Here is a 23,980-nt window from a genome sequence, read left to right as displayed (position 1 = left end):
TAAGTAGAAGAAGATGGCTTTCTAAATCTTTCATACAGCCAGAAGAGGACTCAGAGTTCATTTGCCCATTTGCTTCAAAATGAAAACATAACTTTGGACTCTACTGAAATCCACTTGTCAAACATTGGGTTAGCGTTCTACTTAGTTGTCTTTACAACTGCAACTTAGAAGCCACCTTGGAACCACAGCTTAGAAACCACCATCCTGAATTTGATGTTTCTCAATCCTTTGTGTGTCTAAATGTATGGTGTTTTGTTTTGTTTTTTTTTGGCAAAGAATTAAAAAATTTGCACAAGTAGAAATACAAAGGCCCAACAAACATTTGAAAATGAATGTCAAGAAATACAAATTAAAACTATGAGAAGTACAATATTGGTTCAAAGTCAAAAATATTTTTAAAAAGAAAAAAAAAAAGACAGGACTGTCCATGGTATGATAAATGTGTTCACAAACCATATATATTAATTTGTATGTATTGAAACATTATACAGATGGAACCATTCTTTATCATTATGCAATTTATATGTTTTATGTCTTTTTAAAACTTTTTATTTTATATTGGAATATAGTGGGTGAAAATGTTGTGTTAGTTTCAGGAGTACAGCAAAGTGATTCAGTTATACATATATATATAGCTACTCTTTCCTGTTTAGGTTGTTACATAATATTGAGCAGAGTAGATTCTTGTTGGTTATCCATTTTAAATATAATTGTGTGTACCTGTCAGTCCTAAACTCCCTACCTGTCTCTTTCCACCACGCTTCCCTGGTAACCATAAGTTCTCTATGAGCCTGTTTCTGTTTTGTAAATAGGTTCATTTGTATCATTTTTTTAGATTCTGCATAGAAGTGGTATCATATTTCACTTTCTCCTTCTAACTTAATTCACTCAGTTTCTGGGTCCATCCATGTTTGCTGCTGCAAGTGGCATTTCTTCATTCTTTTTAATGGCTGAGTATTATTCCATTGTGTTATATATACCACATCTTCTTTATCCAGTCCTCTGTCGTTGAACACTTAGGTTTTTTCCATATCTTGGCTGTTGTAAACAGTACAGAAATCGGGGTGCTTGTGTCCTTTCGGATTCTAATGCATGCCCAAGAGTAGGGTTGTAGGATCTTATGATAGCTCTATTTTTCGTTTTTTTAAGGAACCTCCATACTGTTCTCTACAGTGGCTATACCAGTTTACATTCCCACCAACCGTGTAGGAGAGTTCCCTTCTCTCCGCACTCTCTCTAGCATTTATTGTTTGTGAATTTTTTGATGATAGCCATTCTGACTGATGTGAGGTGATATCTCAATGTAGTTTTGATTTGCAGTTCTCTAATAATTAGTGATGTTGAACATCTTTTCATGTGCCTCATGGCCATCTGCATATCTTCTTTGGAGAAATGTCTATTTAGGTCTTATACCCTTTTTTGATTGAGTTGTTTTGATGATATTAAGCCCCATGAATTATTTGTAAATTTTGGAAACTAATCCCTTGTTGGTCATGTCATTTGCAAATATTTTCTCCAATTCTGTGGGTTGTCTTTTTGTTTTGTATGGTTTCCTTTGTTATGCAAAAGCTTTTACATTTAATTAGGTCCCATTTGTTCATTTTTGTTTTTATTTCCACTACTCTTGGGGGATGGACTGAAAAAGATATCACTGCGATTTATGTCAGAAAGTGCCTATGTGTTCCTGTAAGAGTTTTATAGTGTCTGGTCTCACATTTAGGTCTTTCATTCATTTTGTGCTTATTTTTGTGTATGTTAGAGAATGTTCTAATTTCATTTTTTACATCTATTGAATAGCTCTCCATTTACATTTAAAATAATTATCAATATGTATGTTCTTATTACCATTTTCTCACTTGTTTTGGGTTTGTTTTTAATAGGCCTTTTTCCTTCCCTTCCTCTTCTGTTCTCTTTCCGTTTGATGACCATTTTTGTGTGTTTAGACTGCTTTTTCTTTTTTGTCTGTTTATCGTAGTTTTGGGATTTGTTGTTCCCATGAGGTTTTGATATAGCAGTCTAATATATGTGCAAGGTTGTTTTAAGTTTGCTGGTCTGTTTCCCACCTAGAAAAGTTCCCTTATCATTTGTTGCAAAGCTGGTCTGGTGGTGCTGGTTAGCTTTTGCTTGTCTGTAAAACATTTGATGTCTCTGTCACATCTGACTGAGAGCCTTGATGGGTACAGTATTCTTTTTTTTTTTTTTAATTTGGCTGCATCACATCTTAGTTGTGACATGTGGGGTCTAGATCCTTGACCAGGGATCGAACCTGGGTCCCTGCACTGGGATTGCAGAGTCTTAGCCACTGGACCACCAGGGAACTCCTAGCATATTCTTGGTTGTAGGTTTTTCCCTTTTATCACTTTAAATATGTCATACCACTCCCCTTGGGCCTGCAGAGTTTTGCTGAGAAATCAATCAGATGATAACCATATGGGAATTCACTTGTATGTTATTTATCATTTTTCCTTTGTTGCTTTTAATTTTTTTTTCCCTTTAATTACTATGTGTCTTGGCATGTTCTTCCTTGGGTTTATTCTGCCTGAGACTCTCTGAGCTTCCTGGACTTGGGTGACTGTTTCCTTTCCCATGTTAGGGATGTTTTTAGCTATTATCTCTTCAGATATTTTCTCAGGTTGATTCTCTCTCTATTCTCCTTCTGGGACCCCTATAATGCGAATGTTGATGCATTTAATGTTGTCCAGAGGTCTCTCAGACTGTCTTCATTTCTTTTTATTCTTATTTTTTCTTTTCCATGGCAGTGATTTCCACCATTCTGTCTTCCATGTCACTTATCTGTTCTTCTACTTCAGTTATTCAGCTGTAGATTCCTTCTAGTGTATTTTTCATTTCAGTTATTGTATTTATCTCTGTTTGTTCTTTAGTTCTTCTTGTTCAGTCACCAAGTCATGTCTAACTCTTTGGGACCCCATGGACTGCAGTCCTCCAGGTTTCCTTGTCCTTTACTACCAGTCTGTCTTCTTGTATCTACCTTTCAGAATATTCTGCTAGTTGCTTCATGTGTTTTGTCAGGGTTTTAAGTTACAATTAATGTGAAAAACAGAATATTTTTCTAACTTGTATGGAATTATTATTATTCTAACTTGTATGGAATCAGAAGTCTTTTATTGTAATTTAAATTTAGTATTGTAAAGCTTTCACATATACATTTAAGGTAAGACTAGGGAATATATTTAGTATATGTGGCTTATTGATGTGTTTTTCTGAGTAACTAATTATTAAATGTGATGATCAACATTCTAGTCTTATACCAAGAATAGATCATATTAGCCTAGTGTTGTCTTACTTCCATCTCCCCTTGTATTTTCAACCTTTGTGGGTCATTTTGGTCAGTCATTTTTACCAGTGAACTGTTCCTGTTTCTAAGAACCCTTAATCCTTCTCACTGTCAACTGAAAAGTTACCTTTTCAGTTCCTAGAATATAGGTTTCATGGATATTGCTCTGTTATTGTTTCTCAAAAGGGGTACTTAGAGCCCCTTTCCTGATGTATTTGCTGTTTTCCATATGTATCTCAATTTTGTTCCTTTACTCCACTGCTCTCCATTCTGTCATGATTGCCTTTCAAGTCTTTCCTTTTGCTTGAAACTGTTTGTTAATTAGCTGCAGATATAGCAGTTTTACTGTAGTAGTTAGGCATGTAGGGAGTGTACCACCATTTTGGAATCTTAGTTTCATTACTTTGCCAAGATCACAGAGCTGGTTATTTAAAGATATTTCTGTGCCTCAGTTGTCCCTGTGTGTAAGATAGGGGTAAGGATTTATCTCAGGGCTGATATAGAATTAATGTTTGTAAATTCCTTGCAGTGGTGTTTGTTCATAGAAACTACTTAGACATTAGCTGCTGTGGTGATTTCTCCATGTTTCATCACTTTAGAATTTTGCATTTTGATTACTTGTTCTTATCTTACCACTTCCTGTTAGATTGTAAATTCCTCAAAGTTAGAATCTGTTTTATTAATTTTTAGTTTTTTAATGGGTTTTGTAAAGTAGAAGGTGTTCAATATTATTACTGTTTCAAATCATAGGAAAATAGCAAAATTGTCAGTAAGATTGTTTGCAGCACCAATTTACTTACTATAAATGATAACCTAAAGTAATTTAATACTCTCTCTGTATTATATTTCAGGAATTCTAATGAATCATTGATTGACCAGCACCATTTTACCAGTTGGAATGAGTTATCAGAAATGGGCATAGTGGTTTTAGATCCAGCATGTAACAGATGGAGATTACTTCTTCAAGCCAACACCTTTTTTGACTGTGTAGGATCTTTGTCTCTTCATCTTTGAATTTCTTTTGTTGGTAAATAAAAGGAGTTCATGTAGTTTTTGCCCTAGCTTGAGTCACCATGAGTAGTAGTTTAGGAAAAGAAAAAGACTCTAAAGAGAAAGATCCCAAAGCACCATCAGCCAAGGAAAGAGAAAAAGAGGCAAAAGCCTCTGGAGGTTTTGGGAAAGAGAGCAAAGAAAAAGAACCTAAGACCAAAGGGAAAGATGCCAAAGATGGAAAGAAGGACTCCAGTGCTGCCCAGCCAGGGGTGGCTTTTTCGGTTGATAATACGATCAAACGGCCAAATCCAGCACCTGGGACTAGAAAAAAGTCTAGCAATGCAGAGGTGATTAAAGAGCTCAACAAATGCCGAGAAGAGAACTCAATGCGTTTGGACTTATCCAAGAGGTCTATACACATATTGCCATCATCAATCAAGGAGTTGACTCAATTAACAGAACTTTATTTATATAGCAACAAATTACAGTCCCTCCCAGCGGAAGTGGGCTGTCTAGTAAATCTCATGACACTGGCTCTAAGTGAAAATTCACTTACCAGTTTGCCTGACTCTCTCGATAACTTGAAGAAGCTGCGGATGCTTGATTTAAGGCATAATAAACTGAGAGAAATTCCTTCAGTGGTGTATAGGCTAGATTCTCTCACCACTCTTTACCTTCGCTTTAATCGTATAACTACTGTGGAAAAAGACATCAAAAACCTGTCAAAACTCAGCATGCTTAGCATTCGAGAGAACAAAATCAAACAACTACCTGCTGAAATTGGTAAGAGGCCTTGCATTACTTTTATTATTTATAGTATTTATTATGCTAAATAGTTTCGTTGAGTTCTTTTCCATATCAGAAAGTGTCTAATAACTTGCCTAAAAAAAAAAAAAAAAAAACTAATTAGTTTCTAAGTTCTGTCTTTAGCTTGCTTTAATCGGTTTTATGATATTAATAGTACATGGTTTGAGATCATTTTATAGACCTAGAAAATGACTTAGAACGTAAATGCAATTGGGCCTTTTTCACACAAAACTAATCTACTTTCATTTTCATTGGGAAATAGTAAATTTGAAGCAGAAAAAAATTCTTGGCAAAGTTTTTAGTTGTTAACCATCTGCTTTTAAAGTATTTACAGATAGCATTATGTAAGACGCTTTAAGGCTATGTTTTCCCATTTTCTGACATTTTCCTTTTTACCTGAAAATGTTTGTTTAAATTCACATCTCTTTTCTACCTAATTTACCACAAAAGATTGGCATGTAAGAGTCTTGTGAATAAGCTGGGTGGTAAGCAAGTTGAAAAATTTTTTCATTTTGAAAATACTTACATGTTCATTAAAAACACTCTGAGGATGCAGAAAAGTACAGAGGCAGCTATAGTTAATGTCAACACTTAGTATTTTGATAGCTTTCATTCTTATTTTTACACCTAAAGCTATATGTACTAAAAAAAGGGGGAATGCTTTTAAAAGAATGGATAGATGGATAAAAAAATAGGAAATATACATGTGTAAACAAGTCAGTAAAAAGTTACTTGTTTGATATTTTTAATTAAAATTTTTTCAGCAACTTTTGGAATATAGTAAACTGTTGATTTACCAGATTTGAGAAATTGATAAAGGTATTGTCTTTGTAGGCCCTTTTTATGAGAGTTCAAAAACTTGACATAAAAATTGATTATGTAACTTTTAAAGATAAGTTTCTTTTTTTGTGGGTGAAAGATTTATTCTGAATAAAACAGGTTAGTTAAATATATTGTTGCCTTAAGTGCTGGTCTTACGAGTGATAAAAGAAACTTTGTTTTTAGGCTGTGGAGCTTTGTAGAGATACAATACTCTGTGGGCATTTAAAAATTTTTTGTTTAGCTTTGAAAAAAATGTAATTTATATTTTAGGTATGGTGTTCTATTATATTTAGCTCTAGCCAGAAACTTAAAATCTTAATTTAATTTTGGTTTAATTAAATATATTTAGAAATCCATGATTGATTTTTCTCAAAGATTTATAAAGTGTGACACACTTATAAGATATTAAAATATTCCTGAAAATTTGAGTGGAAAGGCTCTTTTCCATGTTTTCAGATAGGAATGTGATTGTTGAATGACTTTTGATTCTGTACTTGATTTGATCAAAATTTGACCTGTTTATGTGATTCATTGTAGAATAGAATTATAAGTTTTTGGGGAATGTAATGCTGAATTTTTAGGTAGACATATAAAATGTTATTTGCTGTCTTTGTACTTAATGTTTTGTGCATGTTACACTTCAGTCTAAAATGTTGACTTTCATTCATATGAGAGTTTTTCATTAAGGACTTTCTGTAGAAATGTTATCAAATTACCTGGGAATTAAGAACATTCATTTCTTAAACAGGAAATTATTTTATTGGACTTTAAATTTACTTCACTTTGTTTTTAAGCATATGGATAAAATATTTTTACTATAAAGTAATGCATTTATTGGCAAATTTTATTTAATTAGGTTGATTTTTGTGGCTGCCTAATCTTTGGACCTTTATTTCTAAATTTGCAATTTTAAAAATAAACACTGAATTTGTTTTTTATGAGTACCCCCCCAACCATTAGTGACATTGAATTTTGTGTTCTTTTAATTTCTGTATTTCTATGAAAATAGTAACTTCATAAATGTCATTCATATTCCAGGCAAGGCATCAGATAGAAAGTAAATTACTTTAAAGAATAAAATAATATTTCTTATAAGGAATTAAAATTTATAAGGTTTACTTTAGATGCATGGATTTGGGACAAACCTTGCAGAAGTCTGCATTATGTATTTCCTTATGGGAATAAGAAAATAAAGGTCTAGTAAAAATAAAATAGTTGGAATAATATGAATAGCTGTTGTTTGAGCACAGTATGTTGTATAACATACACTGTTTTTTACATGTAACTTTGTTATCTCATTAAATTCTTATAGTAATCCAGTGAAATAAGTACTTTTCTCTATGCTGAGAAAGGAACTGAAAATTGAGTGAGATTAGATAATTTACTAAAGGTCATATGGTAAGAAGTTGGCAAAGTCACAGTTTGACTCTAGGTCTCACTGTACTGCTTCCAGTGTCTAGAAGTGGATGCCATCTGACTTTGCAACCTCATGGACTGTAGCACACCAGGCTTCTCTGTCCTTCACTATCTCCTGGAGTCATGTCCATTGAGTTGGTGATGCCATCCAACAACCTCATCCTCTGTTGTGCCCTTCTTCTCCTGCCCTCAGTCTTTCCCAGCATCAGGGTCTTTCCCAGTTGAGTCAGCTCTTCATGTCAGGTGGCCAAAGTATTGGAGCTTCAGCTTCAGCATCAGTCCTTCCGATGAATATTCAGGGTTGATTTCCTTTAGGATTAGCTGGTTTGATCCTCTTGCAGTCCAAGGGACTCAGGAATCTTCTCTAGCACCACAATTGGAAAGCATTAGTTCTTCAGTGCTTAGCCTTCTTTATGGTCCAGTGCTCACATCCATACATGACTGTGGAAAAATCATACCATTGATTATATGGATATTTGTCAGCAAAGTGATGTCTCTGCTTTTAGGGTGCTGTCTAGCTTTGTCATAGCTTTTCTGCCAAGGAGCAAGCATCTTTTAATTTTGTGGCTGCAGTCACCATCTGCAGTGATTTTGTAGCCCAAGAAAATAAAATCTGTCACTGCTTTCCACTTTTCCCCCTTCTATTTGCCGTGAAGTGTTGGAACCAGATGACATGATCTCAGTTTTTTGAATGTTGAGTTTTAAGGCAGCCTTTTCACTACTCTTCCACTTTCAAGAGGCTCTTTGGTAACTCTTTGCTTTCTGCCATGAGAGTGGTATCATCTGCATATCTGAGGTTGTTGATATTTCTCCTGGCAGTCTTGATTTTAGCTTGGGATACATCCAGCCCAGCATTTCCCATAATGTACTCTGCATATAAGTTAAATAAGCAGGGTGACAATATACAGCCTTGACACACTCCTTTTCCAGTCCATAGTTCCATCTCTGGTTCTGTTGCTTCTTGACCTTCATATAGGTTTCTCAGGAGACATATATGGTGGTCTGGTATTCACATGTCTTTAAGAATTTTTTATAGTTGTGATCCACACACTGAAAGCTTTAGTCTGTGAAGCAGAAGTGGATGTTTTTCTGGAATTCCTTGCTTTTTCTATGATCCAACAGATGCTGGTAATTTGATCTCTGGTTCCTGTACCTTTTCTAAATCCAGCTTGTACATCTGGCAGTTCTCAGTTCATGTACTGCAGAAGCTTAGCTTGAAGGATTTTGAGCATAATCTTACTGGCATGTGAAATGAGTGCAATTGTATGGTGGTTTGAACATTCTTTGGCATTGCCCTTCTTTTCGATTGGAATGAAAACTGACCTTCTCCAATCCTGTGGCCACTGCTGTTTTCCAAATTTGCTGACATGTTGACAGATTAATAGCTTAATTCAGATATAATTCACATGCCGTATGATTAATGCATTTGAAGAATACAATTTAGTGGTTTTTTAGCATGTTCACAAAGTTGTTCACTATCACAAACAATTACAGGACATTTTCATTACTCCAGAGAGAAACTCTGTACTCTTTGGCAATCACCCCACCCCAGCCCCATTTTCTTCCAACCCCTTAGACCTATTCAAGCATTAATCTACTTTCTGTTTCTGTAGATTTGCCTATTGTGGTGTGTGCATGCTAAGTCGCTTCAGTCATGTCCGACTCTTTGTGATCCTGTGGACTGTAGCCTACCAGGCTCCTCTGTCCATGGAATTCTCCAGTTCTAATAATTGGAATAATAAAATATATAGTCTTTGGTGAGTGGTTTCTTTCACTTAGCAAAATGTTTTCAAAATTCATCCAGATTGTAGCATCTATCAATATATTGTTCCTTTTTATTGCTGAATAATATTCCATTGTATATTATACCACATTTTATTTATCTACTTATCAGTTGTTGAACATTTGGGTTGCTTTCACCTTTTGACTGTTAGGAATAAAATTACTATGAACATTTGTGTGTAAGTTTTTGTGTAGACATTTGTTTTCATTTCTCTTGGGTGTATACCTAGAAGAGGAATTACTGAGTCATATAGTAACTCTATGTTTAATCTTTTGAGGAACTACTAGACTATTTTCTTAAGTTACTGCACCATCTTACATTTCCATCAGCGGTGTATGAGGGTTCCAATTCCTCTACATCCTCAACACTTGTGTTAGCTATTTTAATGTAGCCATTCCATGAGTGTGAAGTGGTATCTCATATGTTTTTTATTTATAGTTCTGTGATTATTGATTTGTTTTTAATTTTTGAAAGCTATCTTTTGTTTTAAAGGAAAGACAGAAATAACTTTTCTATGATGCAGATCTTGCTTTTCTGATTTTTAAATTATAGCACCCCCCCCCACCCTCCTGCAAATCCTGAGCTCTTTTAAGAATGCTTATTAAAAAGACTCATGCACCAAGATCAAATGAAATGGAATTTGACATTTTGAAAAGTTCGACATCTTTAATGTAATTTGACTTATTGTTGAAGATCATAACAAGAGAATGTACACTTCATTATGTTCATTATATATACTAATTACCATTTGTTAAACTTGCATTTTTAGAAGTTTAGCTCTACATTATTTTTATATATATATATATATATATACACACACACACATGGTACTTATTCTTTGTTGTTTTTATGAGTATAAAACCTTGATTCATGCTATCTGGTTTGTTCAGCAGTATATTTGATAAGTATGAGAAATTTGAAATTTGTGAAACATAGCGTAGTAGTATTTAGTTTAGCATATTTGAAATTTAGCAGCTCTGTTGTGTTTATAAGGAAATTATATTAAAAACTGAATACCTGTTTAAGTATTAATGACATCTTTATTAATGCCATGTGATTTGATACCAATGATGCATATTCACGTGGGTGAACATTGGCATAAAACAGTGAAAGGATACTGAAAGACATATGAAGATCATAATATATTAGAGAATAGTCAGGAAAACTCTTCATTTGGTGATACTGAATTTATTTTTTTCCTTTTGTATGATAAGGTGTGGACAGATAAAGTAAATGTACTATCTTTTTGTGTTAAATAGATAGATGGAAACCTTAGGCATTGCTTTCTCTTTTAGACCAGTATATCATTCTTCCTGCCCACATCTCCTTTCACCATTTTTAATCTTGAAAAAGACTCCTCACTGAACACCAGGACACTCAAGAAGTCATATTTTCAGAGGGAAAACAATAAATAACCACTCTCTTACCCCATCCTCTTCCCTGCCTGGTTCCTTTGAGTTTCATGTTAGAGATGTGCTTTTGTAAAATTTTTTTTTTGCTTCAGTAAATTAGAGTAAAGGTTATCAGGTTTTCATTTTGAATAATCTGTCACTTTAGTTCAGGTAATTCTGAACAATGAAGTTTTAAAGGGTTTTATTCTTCTAGAAAGGAAATGATTACTCTTTGAAACCAGAAATAAACTCCATCTTTGTTTCTTACTAGTAATACTATAGGACTTCCCCCATGGCTCAGTGGGTAAAGAATCTGCCTGCAATGCAGGAGACCTGGGTTGGATCCCTTGGTCGGGAATATCCCTTGGAGAAAGAAATGGCAACCCATTCCAGTATTCTTGTCTGAAAAATCCCTTTGATAGAGGAGCCTGGTGGGCCACAGTCCAGAGGGTCACAGAGAGTTGGACGTGACTAAGCACGCACTAGACATTCATTCAATATTTCTAGAACTTTTCCTTCAGTGAATTAAAAGACTAGTTTTAAAATTTCTTCTCTTTAAAGTTTCCTCCTATTCATTATTCTTTATAAAATAGCTAAGTTAGAGGGAATCTTTTTAAAAAAAAAATATTCATCCTATATTTTCTGTTCAGTGAAGTGCTAGATCATTTATATTGTACACAATTTTGAGTGGGTAAATTGTCTTAGAGAATGATCTGCTATGTTATACATGCTTTTTGAGAACCCAGATCATTTTTACCCATTTAAAAAACTCTCACAGCATTCAGATATATGAGAAATTAGAAATAGCAATTTTTTAACCCATATGACTCATTAACACTTATTGAAAACAAAATCAGTTTTCTACTGTTTATACTACAGTACTGCAGTTATATTTTATGTCAAGTAATATATAATAAATGTATATATGTGTATAATCAATATATAAAAAAATACTAAGAATCAGTTTTTTTAAATATCGAAGAGACCTTAGAGATTTTAATTCCCTATTATGTAATTTTCTGTAAATTTTTTTAGATAATAAATGGTAGGCTTTCAATAAATGTTGAAGGGCTTCCTTGGTGGCTCAGATGGTAGAGTCTACCTGCAGTGCAGGAGACTCAGTTTCGATCCCTGGGTCGGGAAGATACCCTGAAGAAGGGAATGGTTATCCCCTCCAGTATTCTTGCCTGGAGAATTCCATGGACAGAGGTCCCTGGCAGGCTACAGTCCATTGGGTTGCAAAGAGTTGGACATGACCGAGTGACCAATACTTTCAATAAATGTGGCTTGAAGTGAATTTAATGAAGCCCAACACTATTACCCAATTTTTAATATTAACTCAAATTGTAACCCTTAGTTCCTAAAATTCTTGAAATTCTCTCAGGACTGTCAGGGGTGCTGCAGTTGCTTTCATGGTCCAGGTAACATTATTTAATGATCTCATTTGACTGTTTTGTACAAGTGCTAATGAGTAACTTAGTTTGGCAGGCAAGAGAAATCAGGAAAGGGAATTCATAGTTGTTAATAAATAACTTTTTTTCACTGGAAATCAGCAAGAAACCTTACAGACCTAGAAATGAACTGTTAATTTAGTTGCTGCTGCTGCTAAGTCACGTCAGTCATGTCTGACTCTGTGCAGCCCCATAGACGGCAGCCCACCAGGCTCCTCCGTCCCTGGGATTCTCCAGGCAAGAATACTGGAGTGGGTTGCCATTTCCTTCTCCAGTGCATGAAAGTGAAAAGTGAAAGTGAAGTTGCTCAGTCGGGTCCAACTCTTCGCGACCCCATGGACTGTAGCCTACCAGGCTCCGCTGTCCATGGGATTTCCCAGGCAAGAGTACTGGAGTGGGGTGCCATTGTCAAATTGTCCGGTGTTTCACTAAAACAACAGAAACCTGGAAAAGTTGTTATTATTGCTAAAGGAGGAGATAACAGAGGGGAAAAACAGCATTTGAACCATCTTGGAAAGATCTGACTGAACCAGAGGATACATTTGACTTCCCACTCTGCTGTGGTGTAGGGAAGAGGGCAGTCTTTGTGCTCTAATGATAGCATGCTAGCCATTAAAGAATACACACAGTGTTGTCTATGTTGCTTAGTTACAGAAGCACTTGCTTAGAAGAATTACTAAAGTTTTCTTTAGAGTGAAAGGGAGAATTAGGCCTATAATACAAATTTATACAAATAAAATAATGTGTATTCTGATATAAGTCCCTAAATCTGTTCAAGCTTGTGTAATAAAAATTTCCAGCCCTTGTTAATTGTGTTGTTTTGCATATGTATTTTAGTAAGATTTGATTTGGTTTTTATTGCTCTGAATGTTTGAAAAATGACCCTATAAGTTCAGGAACAAGAGTTAATTTAAAAATGTAAATGTCCTTTAGTTCAGTTCAGTCGCTCAGTCGTGTCCTTAATATGAGTCAAATGATAATATAGGGTAAGCCACAACTTATGAAATAAACCTAAATTATTTATTTCCTAATATTTGAGTGCCTGTTAGATACATTTTAATAGGGTCTTTTTGTATGTTGCTAGATTTAATTTACTAAATCTTGAAGATTTTTGCATCTGTACTCCTCATGGATATTATCTGTAATTTCCTTTTTTCCCTTTCTCATTTTTGTAATGGTTTGCTATCAGGGCAACTCTGGCTTCATACTGTGGAATGAGTTGGGAGGAGTTCCTCTTTTATGTTCTGGAGGAGTTTGTGTAGAATTAGTATTATGTTTTCAAATGATTCAGATGGTAAATAATCCAACTGCAATGCAGGAGACCCAGGTTTGATCCCTGGGTTGGAAAGATCCCCTGGAGAAGGAAATGGCTACCCACTCCAGTATTCTTGCCTGGAGAATCCCATGGACAGAGGAGCCTGGCAGGCTGTAGTCCATGGAGTTGCAAAGAGGCAGACATTACTGAGCGACAAACTTTTACTCCTTTAAAATGTTTAGAAGAATTTAAGAGTCTTGTAATCTGGGATGGTTTTCTTTGTAGAAAGGTTTTAAATGGCAAGTTAATGGAAAGTTATTTGGGTTTTTTTTTTCTTCTTAGTTGAATTTTGGTAGTTTTAAATCTGTCAGAGCATTTGTCTTTTGATTTGTTAAATTTTTTGGCATTAAAGTTTTTGAATTAAAGTTCATTTAGTTCCTTATTATACTTTTGAAATTTGGAATATGTATTATTATGTCTCTCATTCATTCCTGATATTGCTTTTATTGGTATTTAAAAAAAAAAAACCTGCTTTTGATGTCTTTATTTTTTCTATTATATTCCCTTTTTTTGTTGTTGTTGTTTTCTATGCATAATTAATAGAGTTTTGCCAAGAAAATGAACTGGTCATAGCAAACACCCTCTTTCAACAACACGAGAGAAGACTCTACACATGGACATCACCAGATGGTCAACACCGAAATCAGATTGATTATGTTCTTTGCAGCCAAAGATGGAGAAGCTCTATACAGTCAACAAAAACAAGACTGGGAGCTGACTGTGGCTCAGATTATGAACTCCTTATTACCAAATTCAGACTTAAATTGAAGAAAGTAGGGAAAATCACTAGACCATTCAGGTATGACCTAAATCAAATCCCTTATGATTATACAGTGGAAGTGAGAAATAGATTTAAGGGCCTAGATCTGATAGAGTGCTTGATGAACTATGGAATGAGGTTCGTGACATTGTACAGGAGACAGGGATCAAGACCATTTCCATGGAAAAGAAATGAAGAAAAGCAAAATGGCTGTCTGGGGAGGCCTTACAAATAGCTGTGAAAAGAAGAGAAGAGAAAAGCAAAGGAGAAAAGGAAAAATATAAACATCTGAATGCAGAGTTCCAAAGAATAGCAAGAAGAGAGAAGAAAGACTTCCTCAGTGATCAATGCAAAGAAATAGAGGAAAACAATAGAATGGGAAAGACTAGAGATCTCTTCAAGAAAATTAGAGATACCAAGGGAACATTTCATGCAAAGCTGAGCTCGATAAAGGACAGAAATGGTATGGACCTATCAGAAGCAGAAGATATTAAGAAGAGGTGGCAAGAATACACAGAAGAACTGTACAAAAAAGATCTTCACAACCCAGATAATCACAATGATGTGATCACTCACCTAGAGCCAGACGTCCTGGAATGTGAAGTCAAGTGGGCCTTAGAAAGCATCACTACGAACAAAGCTAGAGGAGGTGATGGAATTCCAGTGGAGCTATTTCAAATCCTGAAAGATAATGCTGTTAAAGTGCTGCACTCAATATGCCAGCAAATTTGGAAAACCCAGCAGTGGCCACAGGACTGGAAAAGGTCAATTTTCATTCCAATCCCAAAGAAAGGCAATGCCAAAGAATGCTCAAACTACTGCACAATTGCACTCATCTCACATGCTAGTAAAGTAATGCTCAAAATTCTCCAAGCCAGGCTTCAGCAATACGTGAACCGTGAACTTCCTGATGTTTAAGCTGGTTTTGGAAAAGGCAGGTGAACCAGAGATCAAATTGCCAACGTCCGCTGGATCATGGAAAAAGCAAAGAGTTCCAGAAAAACATCTATTTCTGCTTTATTGACTATGCCAAAGCCTTTGACTGTGTGGATCACAATAAACTGTGGAAAATTCTGAAAGAGATGGGAATTCCAGACCACCTGATCTGCCTCTTGAGAAATCTGTATGTAGGTCAGGAAGCAACAGTTAGAACTGGACATGGAACAACAGACTGGTTCCAGATAGGAAAAGGAGTTCGTCAAGGCTGTATATTGTCACCCTGTTTATTTAACTTTTATGCAGAGTACGTCATGAGAAATGCTGGACTGGAAGAAGCACAGGCTGGAATCAAGATTGGCGGGAGAAATATCAATAAGCTCAGATATGCAGATGACACCACCCTTATGGCAGAAAGTGAAGAGGAACTCAAAAGCCTCTTGATGAAAGTGAAAGAGGAGAGTGAAAAAGTTGGCTTAAAGCTCAACATTCAGAAAACTAAGATCATGGCATCTGGTCCCATCACTTCATGGGAAATAGATGGGGAAACAGTGGAAACAGTATCAGACTGTATTTTTGGGGGGCTCCAAAATCACTGCAGATGGAGACTGCAGCCATGCAATTAAAAGACGCTTACTCCTTGGAAGGAAAGTTATGACCAACCTAGATAGCATATTCAAAAGCAGAGACATTACTTTGCCAACAAAGGTCCATCTAGTCAAGGCTGTGGTTTTTCCTGTGGTCATGTATGGATGTGAGAGTTGGACAGTGAAGAAAGCTGAGCGCCAAAGAATTGATGCTTTTGAACTGTGGTGTTGGAGAAGACTCTTGAGAGAGTCCCCTGGACTGCAAGGAGATCCAACCAGTCCATTCTGAAGGAGATCAGCCCATCATTCTTTGGAGGGAATGATGCTGAAGCTGAAACTGAAGCTGAAACTCCAGTACTTTGGCCACCTCATGGGAAGAGCTGACTCATTGGAAAAGACTCTGAAGCTGGGAGGGATTGGGGGCAGGAGGAGAAGGGGATGCCAGAGGATGAGATGGCTGGATGGCATCACTGACTCAATGGACGTGAGTCTGAGTGAACTCTGGGTGTTTGCGATGGACAGGGAGGCCTAGCATGCTGCGATTCATGGGGTCGCAAAGAGTTGGACACGACTGAGCGACTGAACTGAACTGACGCTTAATTATCTTGTTTCCTATTACTGTAGGTTTCATATGTCCTTTCTCTTAAATTGTTTGATTTCATTCCTTTCTTCCTTTCATTGTGTAAGTGTTGATAGCTGTGAACCTCCCCCCCAAGTGCTATTTTAGCAGCATCACATAAATTTTGATGCGTTGTATTTTCCTTATTATTTAATTCTAAATATTTTCCAAATCACCTTTTGTTTATAAATTGTAGCTTTCGTTGGTAGATCTTCCCTGAAGCAATTATTACTATATTCTCTAAACTCCAGGAGTTGATGTTGGACAGGGAGGCCTGGCGTGCTGCTGCGGTTCATGGGGTCACAAAGAGTCGGACACGAGTGAGCAACTGAACTGAATGATTTTTAAAAATTTCCCTTGTTTCTTTTGTATTTATTAGTTGAAATTCTTCTATAAGGAAGAGCTGTCCTTTCTCCCCCATTTATTTATTCAGTTAATTATATCAGTCTGGACTCATTTATTCTGTGGGTTTCAATCCAAGATTATTCTTTACCGTTTTGTTGCTCAAATTATTCCAGCTTTGCTTACTGTGAACTCTATGTTAGTTGGTTCCTGTGCCTTTTGATGTGTCATCATCTTTTTTTATCTTTTAAAGAGACTAAAAATGCCCCCAAATTTTGATATTTGCTCATGTATTTGTTCCTTCTAGTGCTTTCCATTCTTTGAGTAGATCTGAATCTCTCTTTGGTATTTGCTTTTTGCCCAAAGAGCTTCTTTTAATGCATATTGTAGCCCAGGTCTCCTCTGATTGAATTTTTTATGCTTTCTATAGGTCTGAAAGCCTTTATTTTGTTTTCATTTTTAATGGTGGTTTTTCCTGTTACAAAATCCTAGTTTGGCATCTTTTCTTGTTTATTCATTATTTTTAAAATAGCTCTCCTTTCCCTATGTTTTTGTTTGTTTTTTTCTTGGCTTGCCTAGTTTCTGACAAGAGTTTTGCTGTTATATTTGTGTGTTTGTAAAGTATTTTCTTCTCTGTATAGTTTTAATATTTTTCTTTATTTCTGGTTTCCAACAATTTGTATATGGGCTTTACCATATGTAATTTGAGAATTACTTGTCTTATTTCATTCATACTGCTTTTGCCATCTCTCTTAATAGGTCTCCTAGTGGGAGATAGCCCTCCCGTTCATTCTACTATTGATTTTGTATAGACCCTCATATTATTTCATATGAGCTAGTTACAGTAGTTTCCTAATAGACTATGCTTCCTAAGCTATCCATCCTTTCAAATCTATGAGTAAATAGTCATTTTAGAATAGCATTCTGATTATCATGCATTATTCAGAAGCTTTAAATTTTGTTTTATTATTTGATCAAAAAGATTCAGATTCCTTAGTTTGGTATTGAAGGTTCCAGGTGTCCTCTCTCATCTTGCCTTGTATCTTCCCTTGGTCTTGAAGATCCAAAAGAAAGACTCTTTAATGTTGAAATTTAATAAACGGGACCCTCTGTAGCCTTCCTCAAATCACATGTAGTCTCCTACTAATTTTTAATTTCATGAAAACAAGCATTTAGTGTACTGTAGTGTCTTTGTGTCTTTAGTGTCTAGTTTTATGTCTGGAAAAGAGAATGTGCACATAAGAATCTTGTCTGATTGACTGACTTAATGCTCTTGTAGTAATAGTTTATGAGCCTAAAACACAACAGAAAATAGTGTATTCACATGTTTGTATAATAATGTTTCTTTGTTACTGGTTAAACCCCACAAATTTCATTTTCTCAATAATGGTCAGGAATTTCTTATTTAAGCATTTTAATTATCAATACTTGCAGTCTCGAGAAGGGAGGGAAAACCTTTTTCCTCCAAAAATTGCCTGTCTGTTTGATGAATATTTTAACTGTCTGAATTCTGGAAATGAGGGGCAATGTGTCCCACTGCTTTTTGCATCTGGCATACTACTACTGGAGAAGAGTGGAGAAATAGCTCCAGAAAGAATGAAGAGGCTGAGCCAAAGTGAAAACAAAACCCAGTTGTGTATGTGGCTGGTGATGGAAGTAAAGTCTGATGCTGTAAAGAACAATATTGCATAGGAGTCTGGACTGTTAGGCCATGCTGCTGCTGCTGCTAAGTCGCTTCAGTCGTGTCCGACTTTGTGCGACCCCAGAGACGGCAGCCCACCAGGCTCCCCCGTCCCTGGGATTCTCCAGGCAAGAACACTGGAGTGGGTTGCCATTTCCTTCTCCATGCATGAATGAATCACAGTAAATTGGAAGTGGTCAAACAGGAGATGGCAAGAGTGAACACTGACATTTTAGGAATTAGTGAACTAAAATTGACTGGAATGGGCAAATTTAATTCAGATCATTATGTGTACTACTGTGGGCAAGAATCCCTTAGAAGAAGTGGAGTAGCCTTCATAGTCAGCAAGAGTCGTAAATGTAGTACTTGGGTACAGTCTCAAAGACAACAGAATGATCTCTGTTTGTTTCCAAGGCAAATCATTAAATATCATAGCAATCCAAGTCTATGCTCCAACCACTATGCTGAAGAAGGTGATACATGGGGTCTCAAGGAGTCGGACACGACTGAGCGACTGATCTGATCTGATCTGATGAAGACCTTCAAGACCTTCTAGAACTAAAACCTAAAAAAAAAAAAAAAAATGTCCTTTTCATCACTGGGGACTGGAATGCAAAAGTAGGAAGTCAAGAAGTCAGGAGATACCTGGAGTAACAGGCAAGTTTGGCTTTGGAGTACAAAATGAAGCAGGGCAAAGGCTAACAGAGTTTTGCCAAGAGAATGCACTGGTCATAGCAAACACCCTTTACCATCAACACAAGAGATGACTCTACACATGGACATCACCAGATGGTCAATACCAAAATCAGATGGATTATATTCTTTGCTGCTGAAGATGGAGAAGCTCCATACAGACAGCACAAAAAAAGACCACAAGCAGACTGTGGCTCAGATCATTAACTCCTTGCAAAAAACAGGCTTAAATTGAAGAAAGTAAGGAAAACCACCAGGCCATTCAGGTATGATGTAAATCAAATCCCTTATGATTATACAGTGGCAGTGACAAATAGATTCAAGGGATTAGATTTGATAGAGTGCCTGAAGAACTATGGACAGAGGTTTGTGACATAGTACAGGACACAGTGATCAAAACCATCCCCAAGAAGAGGAAATGCCAAAAGGCAAAATGGCTGTCTGAGGAGGCCTTACAAATAGCTGAGAAAGGAAGAGAAGCAAAAGGCAAGTGAAGAGGAAAGATGTACCCATCTGAATGCAGAGTTCCAAAGAACAGCAAGGAGAGAAAAGAAAGCCTTCTTAAGTGAACAGTGCAAAGAAATAGAGGAAAACAAAAGAATGGGAAAGTCTAGAGATCTCATCAAGAAAATCAGAGATACTAAGGGAACATTTCATGCAAAGATGGGCACAATAAAGGATAAAAACAGTACAATGGCACCCCACTCCAGTACTCTTGCCTGGAAAATCCCATGGACAGAGGAGCTTGGTAGGCTGCAGTCCATGGGGTCGCTAAGAGTTGGACACGACTGAGCAACTTCACTTTCACTCTTCACTTTCACGCATTGGAGAAGGAAATGGCAACCCACTCCAGTGTTCTTGCCTGGAGAATCCCAGGGACGGGGGAGCCTGATGGACTGCCTTCTATGGGGTCGCACAGAGTCGGACACAACTGAAGCGACTTAGCAGCAGCAGCAGCAGCATGGACCTAACAGAAGCAGAAGATATTAAGAGGTGGCAAGAATACACAGAAGAACTATACAAAAAAGATCTTCATGACGCCAGTAACCACGATGGTGTGATCACTCATCCTAAAGCCAGAAATCCTGGAGTGTGAAGTCAAGTGAGCCTTAGAAAGTATCACTATGAACAAAGCTAGTGGAGGTGATGGAATTCCAGTGGAGCTATGTGAAGTCCTAAAAGATGATGCTGTTAAAATGCTGCAATCAATATGCCAGCAAATTTGGAAAACTCAGCAGTGGCCACAAGACTGGAAAAGATCGGTTTTCATTCCAATCCCAAAGAAAGGCAATACCAAAGAACGTTCAAACTACTGCACAATTGCACTCATCTCACACAGTATAATGCTCAAAATTCTCTATGCTAGGCTTCAACAGTGGGTGAACTGAGAGCTTATAGATGTTCAAGCTGGGTTTAGAAAAGGCAGAGGAATCGGAGATCAAATTACCAACATCTCCTGGATCATAGGAAAAGCAAAAGAATTCCAGAAAAACATCTACTTCTGCTTCATTGACTACACTAAAGCCTTTGACTATGTGGATCACAACAAACTGTGGAAAATTCTAAAAGAGATGGGAACACCAGACCACCTGACCTGCTTTCTGAGTAATCTGTATGCAGATCAAGAAGCAACAGTTAGAACTGGACATGGAACAACACACTGGTTTCAAATTGGGAAGGGAGTACATCAATACTGTATATTGTCACCCTGCTGATTTAACTTACATGCAGAGTACATCATGTGAATGCAAGGCTGGTTGAAGCACAAGCTGTAATCAAGATTGCTGGGAGAAATATCAGTAACCTCAGATATGCAGAAGACACCACCCTTATGGCAGAAAATGAAGAGGAACTAAAGAGGCTCTTGATGAAAGTGAAAGAGGAAAGTGAAAAAGTTGGCTTAAAACTCAGCATTCAGAAAAGTAAGATCATGGCATCTGGTCCCACCACTTCATGGCAAATAGATGGGGAAACAATGGAAACAGTGACAGACTTTATATTTTGCGGCTCCAAAGTCACTGCAGATGGTGACTGCAGCCATGAAATTAAAAGACGCTTGCTCCTTGAAAGAAAAGTTATGACCAACCTAGACAGCATATTAAAAAGCAGAGAGATTACTTTCCCAACAAAGGTCTGTATTTTCAAAGCTATGGTTTTTCCACTAGTCATGTATAGATGTGAGAGTTGGATGGTGTAGAAAGCTGAGCACCTAAGAATTGATGGTTTTGAACTATGGTGTTGGAGAAGACTCTTGAGAGTCCCTTGGACTGCAAGGAGATCAAACCAGTCCATCCTAAAGAAAATCAACCGTGAATATTCATTGGAAGGATAATACTGAAGCTGAAGCTATAGTACTCTGGCCACCCGATGCAAAGAACTGACTCATTGGAAAAGACCTTGATCCTGGGAAAGACTGAAGGCAGCAGGAGAAGGGGACAACAGAGGATGAGATGGTTGGATGGCATCACAGACTCGATGGACATGAGTTTGAGCAAGCTCCAGGAGTTGGTGATGGACAGGGAAGCCTGGAGCGCTTTAGTCCATGGAGTCCTAAAGAGTCGGATACGACTGAACTGAGTCAGAGCTATGGTTTTGCCAGTAGTCATGTATGGATGTGCGAGTTGGACCATAAAGAAGGCTGAGTACCGAAGAATCGATGCTTTCAAATTGTGATGCTGGAGAAGATTTTTGAGAGTCCCTTGGAATGCAAGAAGTTCAACCTGTCAATCCTAAAGGAAATCAACCCTGAATATTCATTGGAAGGACTGATGCTGACATGAAGCTCCAATATTTTGGCCATCTGATGTGAAGAGCCAACTCATTGGTAAAAACCCTGATGCTGGGAAAGATCGAGGACAGGAGCAGAAGGGGTGAGAGAGGATGAGATGGTTGAATTGCATCATAGACGCAATGGACAGTTTGAACAAACTCTGGGAGATAGTGAAGGACAGGGAAGCCTGCATGCTCTAGTCCATGGGGTCATGAAGAGTCGGACACAACTGAACAACAGCAACAGAAACAGATTTACAGTTCTTCACTAAGCTATCATATTGGTATACATAGTTAGAAGTTATTATTTTTCACTACTGTATAATATTCCATAGTGTGAATATACCACAGTTTTATTTATTCTGTTGTTTTTGGCTGGACAATACCAAATACTTGTGCAAACTTCATTTATTACTGTTGGAATGCAAATGAGTATAGCCACTTTGGAAGACAGTGGCAGTTTCTTGCAAAGCTGAACACAGTCTTACCATAAAACCTATCAGTCATGCTTCTCTTTACCCAAATGAGTTAAACTTGCTGCTAAGTCACTGGCGTGTCTGACTCTATGCGACCCCATAGATGGCAGCCCACCAGGCTCCGCCATCCCTGGGATTCTCCAGGCAAGAATACTGAAGTGGGTTGCCATTGCCTTGTCCAACGCATGAAAGTGAAAAGTGAAAGTGAAGTTGCTCAGTCGTGCCCGACTCTTAGTGACCCCATGGACTGCAGCCTACCAGGCTCCTCCGTCCATGGGATTTTCCAGGCAAGAGTACTGGAGTGGGTTGCCATTGCCTTCTCTTATGTCCATGCAAAAAACTGTACAGAAAATATTTTTAGTTGTTCTATTCATAATTGCTAAAAATTCTATTCATAATTGCTAAAAGTTGCTAAAATATTCCTTACAATGGAATATTGTTCCGTGGTAAAAAAGAAACGCATATTTCTAAATGAAAGAAAAGCTGTGTATCGTATGATTCTAACTATACAATATTCTGGAAAAGGCAAAAGTAAAAGATCAGTAGTTGCCAGGGGCCCTAGTACAGGAGACTCAGATCAATGAGTAGTGAAACACTGAAGATTTTTAGATCAGTAAAACTTACATATGATACTGTAATCATGGGTACTGGCTATTACACATTTACCAAAATCTTCAGAACTGGAAAACACAAATAGTGGATGGATGTCAGTGTAAAATATGGACTTTTAGTTAATAATGATAATGTATAAATGTTGGTTCATCAACTGTAATGCACAATGTTGGATGTTAGTAATAGTGGAAATTATGGGGAGGGTGGTATATAAGAACTCTGTACTTAATTTGCAGTTTTTCTGTAAACCTGAAATTGCTCCAACAAACAAAGAAAACCCTACTCTTAATACCCACACCACTATTTTCTTAGTCAAAGTTGAAGTTGCTACCTTAGCCCACAAGACTCTAAATAAATCTGACTCCTGGCTACTTCATCTATCACTTTCTTCATTACTCATTATTCCAGCAACATTGGCTTTCTGTTGTGTTTTGAACTGCTTTCTTGCCTCAGAGTCTTTGTATTTGCTGTTCACTCAGCTTCCCCCAGATGTTTCCATTGTTTCTTTCCTCTTCCATTATTTAGCTGTGTATATTAAAATGCTACTCCATTGGGGTTATTTTCCTTTTCTGCTTACTATCAATACCTCTGATCTCTGCTTCCCACCATCAGACTCTTTGACCTTGCTTTTTTTTCTTTTATAGCTTTTATACATCCTCAGTTCAGTTCAGTCATTCAGTCGTGTCCGACTCTTTGCAACCCCATGATCCACAGCACGCCAGGCCTCCCTGTTCATCACCAATTCCCGGAGTCCACCGAAACCCGTGTCCATTGGGTCGGTGATGCCATCCAACCATCTCACCCTCTGTCGTCCCCTTCTCCTCCTGCCCTCAATCTTTCCCAGCATCAGGGTTTTTCCAGTGAGTCAGCTCTTCGCATCAGGTGGCCAAAGTATTGGAGTTTCAGCTTCAACATCAGTCCTTCCAAAGAACACCCAGGACTGATCTCCTTTAGGATGGACTGGTTGGATCTCCTTGCAGCCCAAGGGACTCTCAAGAGTCTTCTCCAACACCACAGGTTCAAAAGCATCAATTCTTTGGTGCTCAGCCTTCTTCACAGTCCAACTCTCACATCTATACATGACCACTGGAAAAACCATAGCCTTGACTAGATGGACCTTTGTGGACAAAGTAATGTCTCTGCTTTTTAATATGCTGTCTAGGTTGGTCATAACTTCCAAGGAGTAATTTAATTTTACTTTTAATTTCATGGCTGCAGTCACCATCTGCAGT

The 23,980-nt window shown here is 37.2% G+C and overlaps 1 protein-coding gene across 3 annotated transcripts in view; it reads left to right on the top strand.

Annotated features, from left to right (window-relative positions):
• Window positions 1-23,980, top strand: part of SHOC2 (SHOC2 leucine rich repeat scaffold protein) — an 87,509-nt gene that overhangs the window by 27,818 nt on the left and 35,711 nt on the right. For all 3 annotated transcript variants that reach the window (XM_070363596.1, XM_070363595.1, XM_070363597.1), the window contains exon 2: window positions 4,147-5,071. In XM_070363596.1, coding sequence (XP_070219697.1) covers window positions 4,369-5,071 — 703 coding nt within the window. In that variant the 5' untranslated portion in view covers window positions 4,147-4,368. The remainder of the gene's footprint in view (window positions 1-4,146; window positions 5,072-23,980) is intronic.

This window comes from Bos mutus, chromosome 26 (assembly GCF_027580195.1).
Source record: "Bos mutus isolate GX-2022 chromosome 26, NWIPB_WYAK_1.1, whole genome shotgun sequence".
Lineage (NCBI taxonomy): Eukaryota > Metazoa > Chordata > Mammalia > Artiodactyla > Bovidae > Bos > Bos mutus.
The sequence above is the reverse complement of the archived record's forward strand: the minus strand, read 5'-3'. Positions and strand labels throughout refer to the sequence as shown.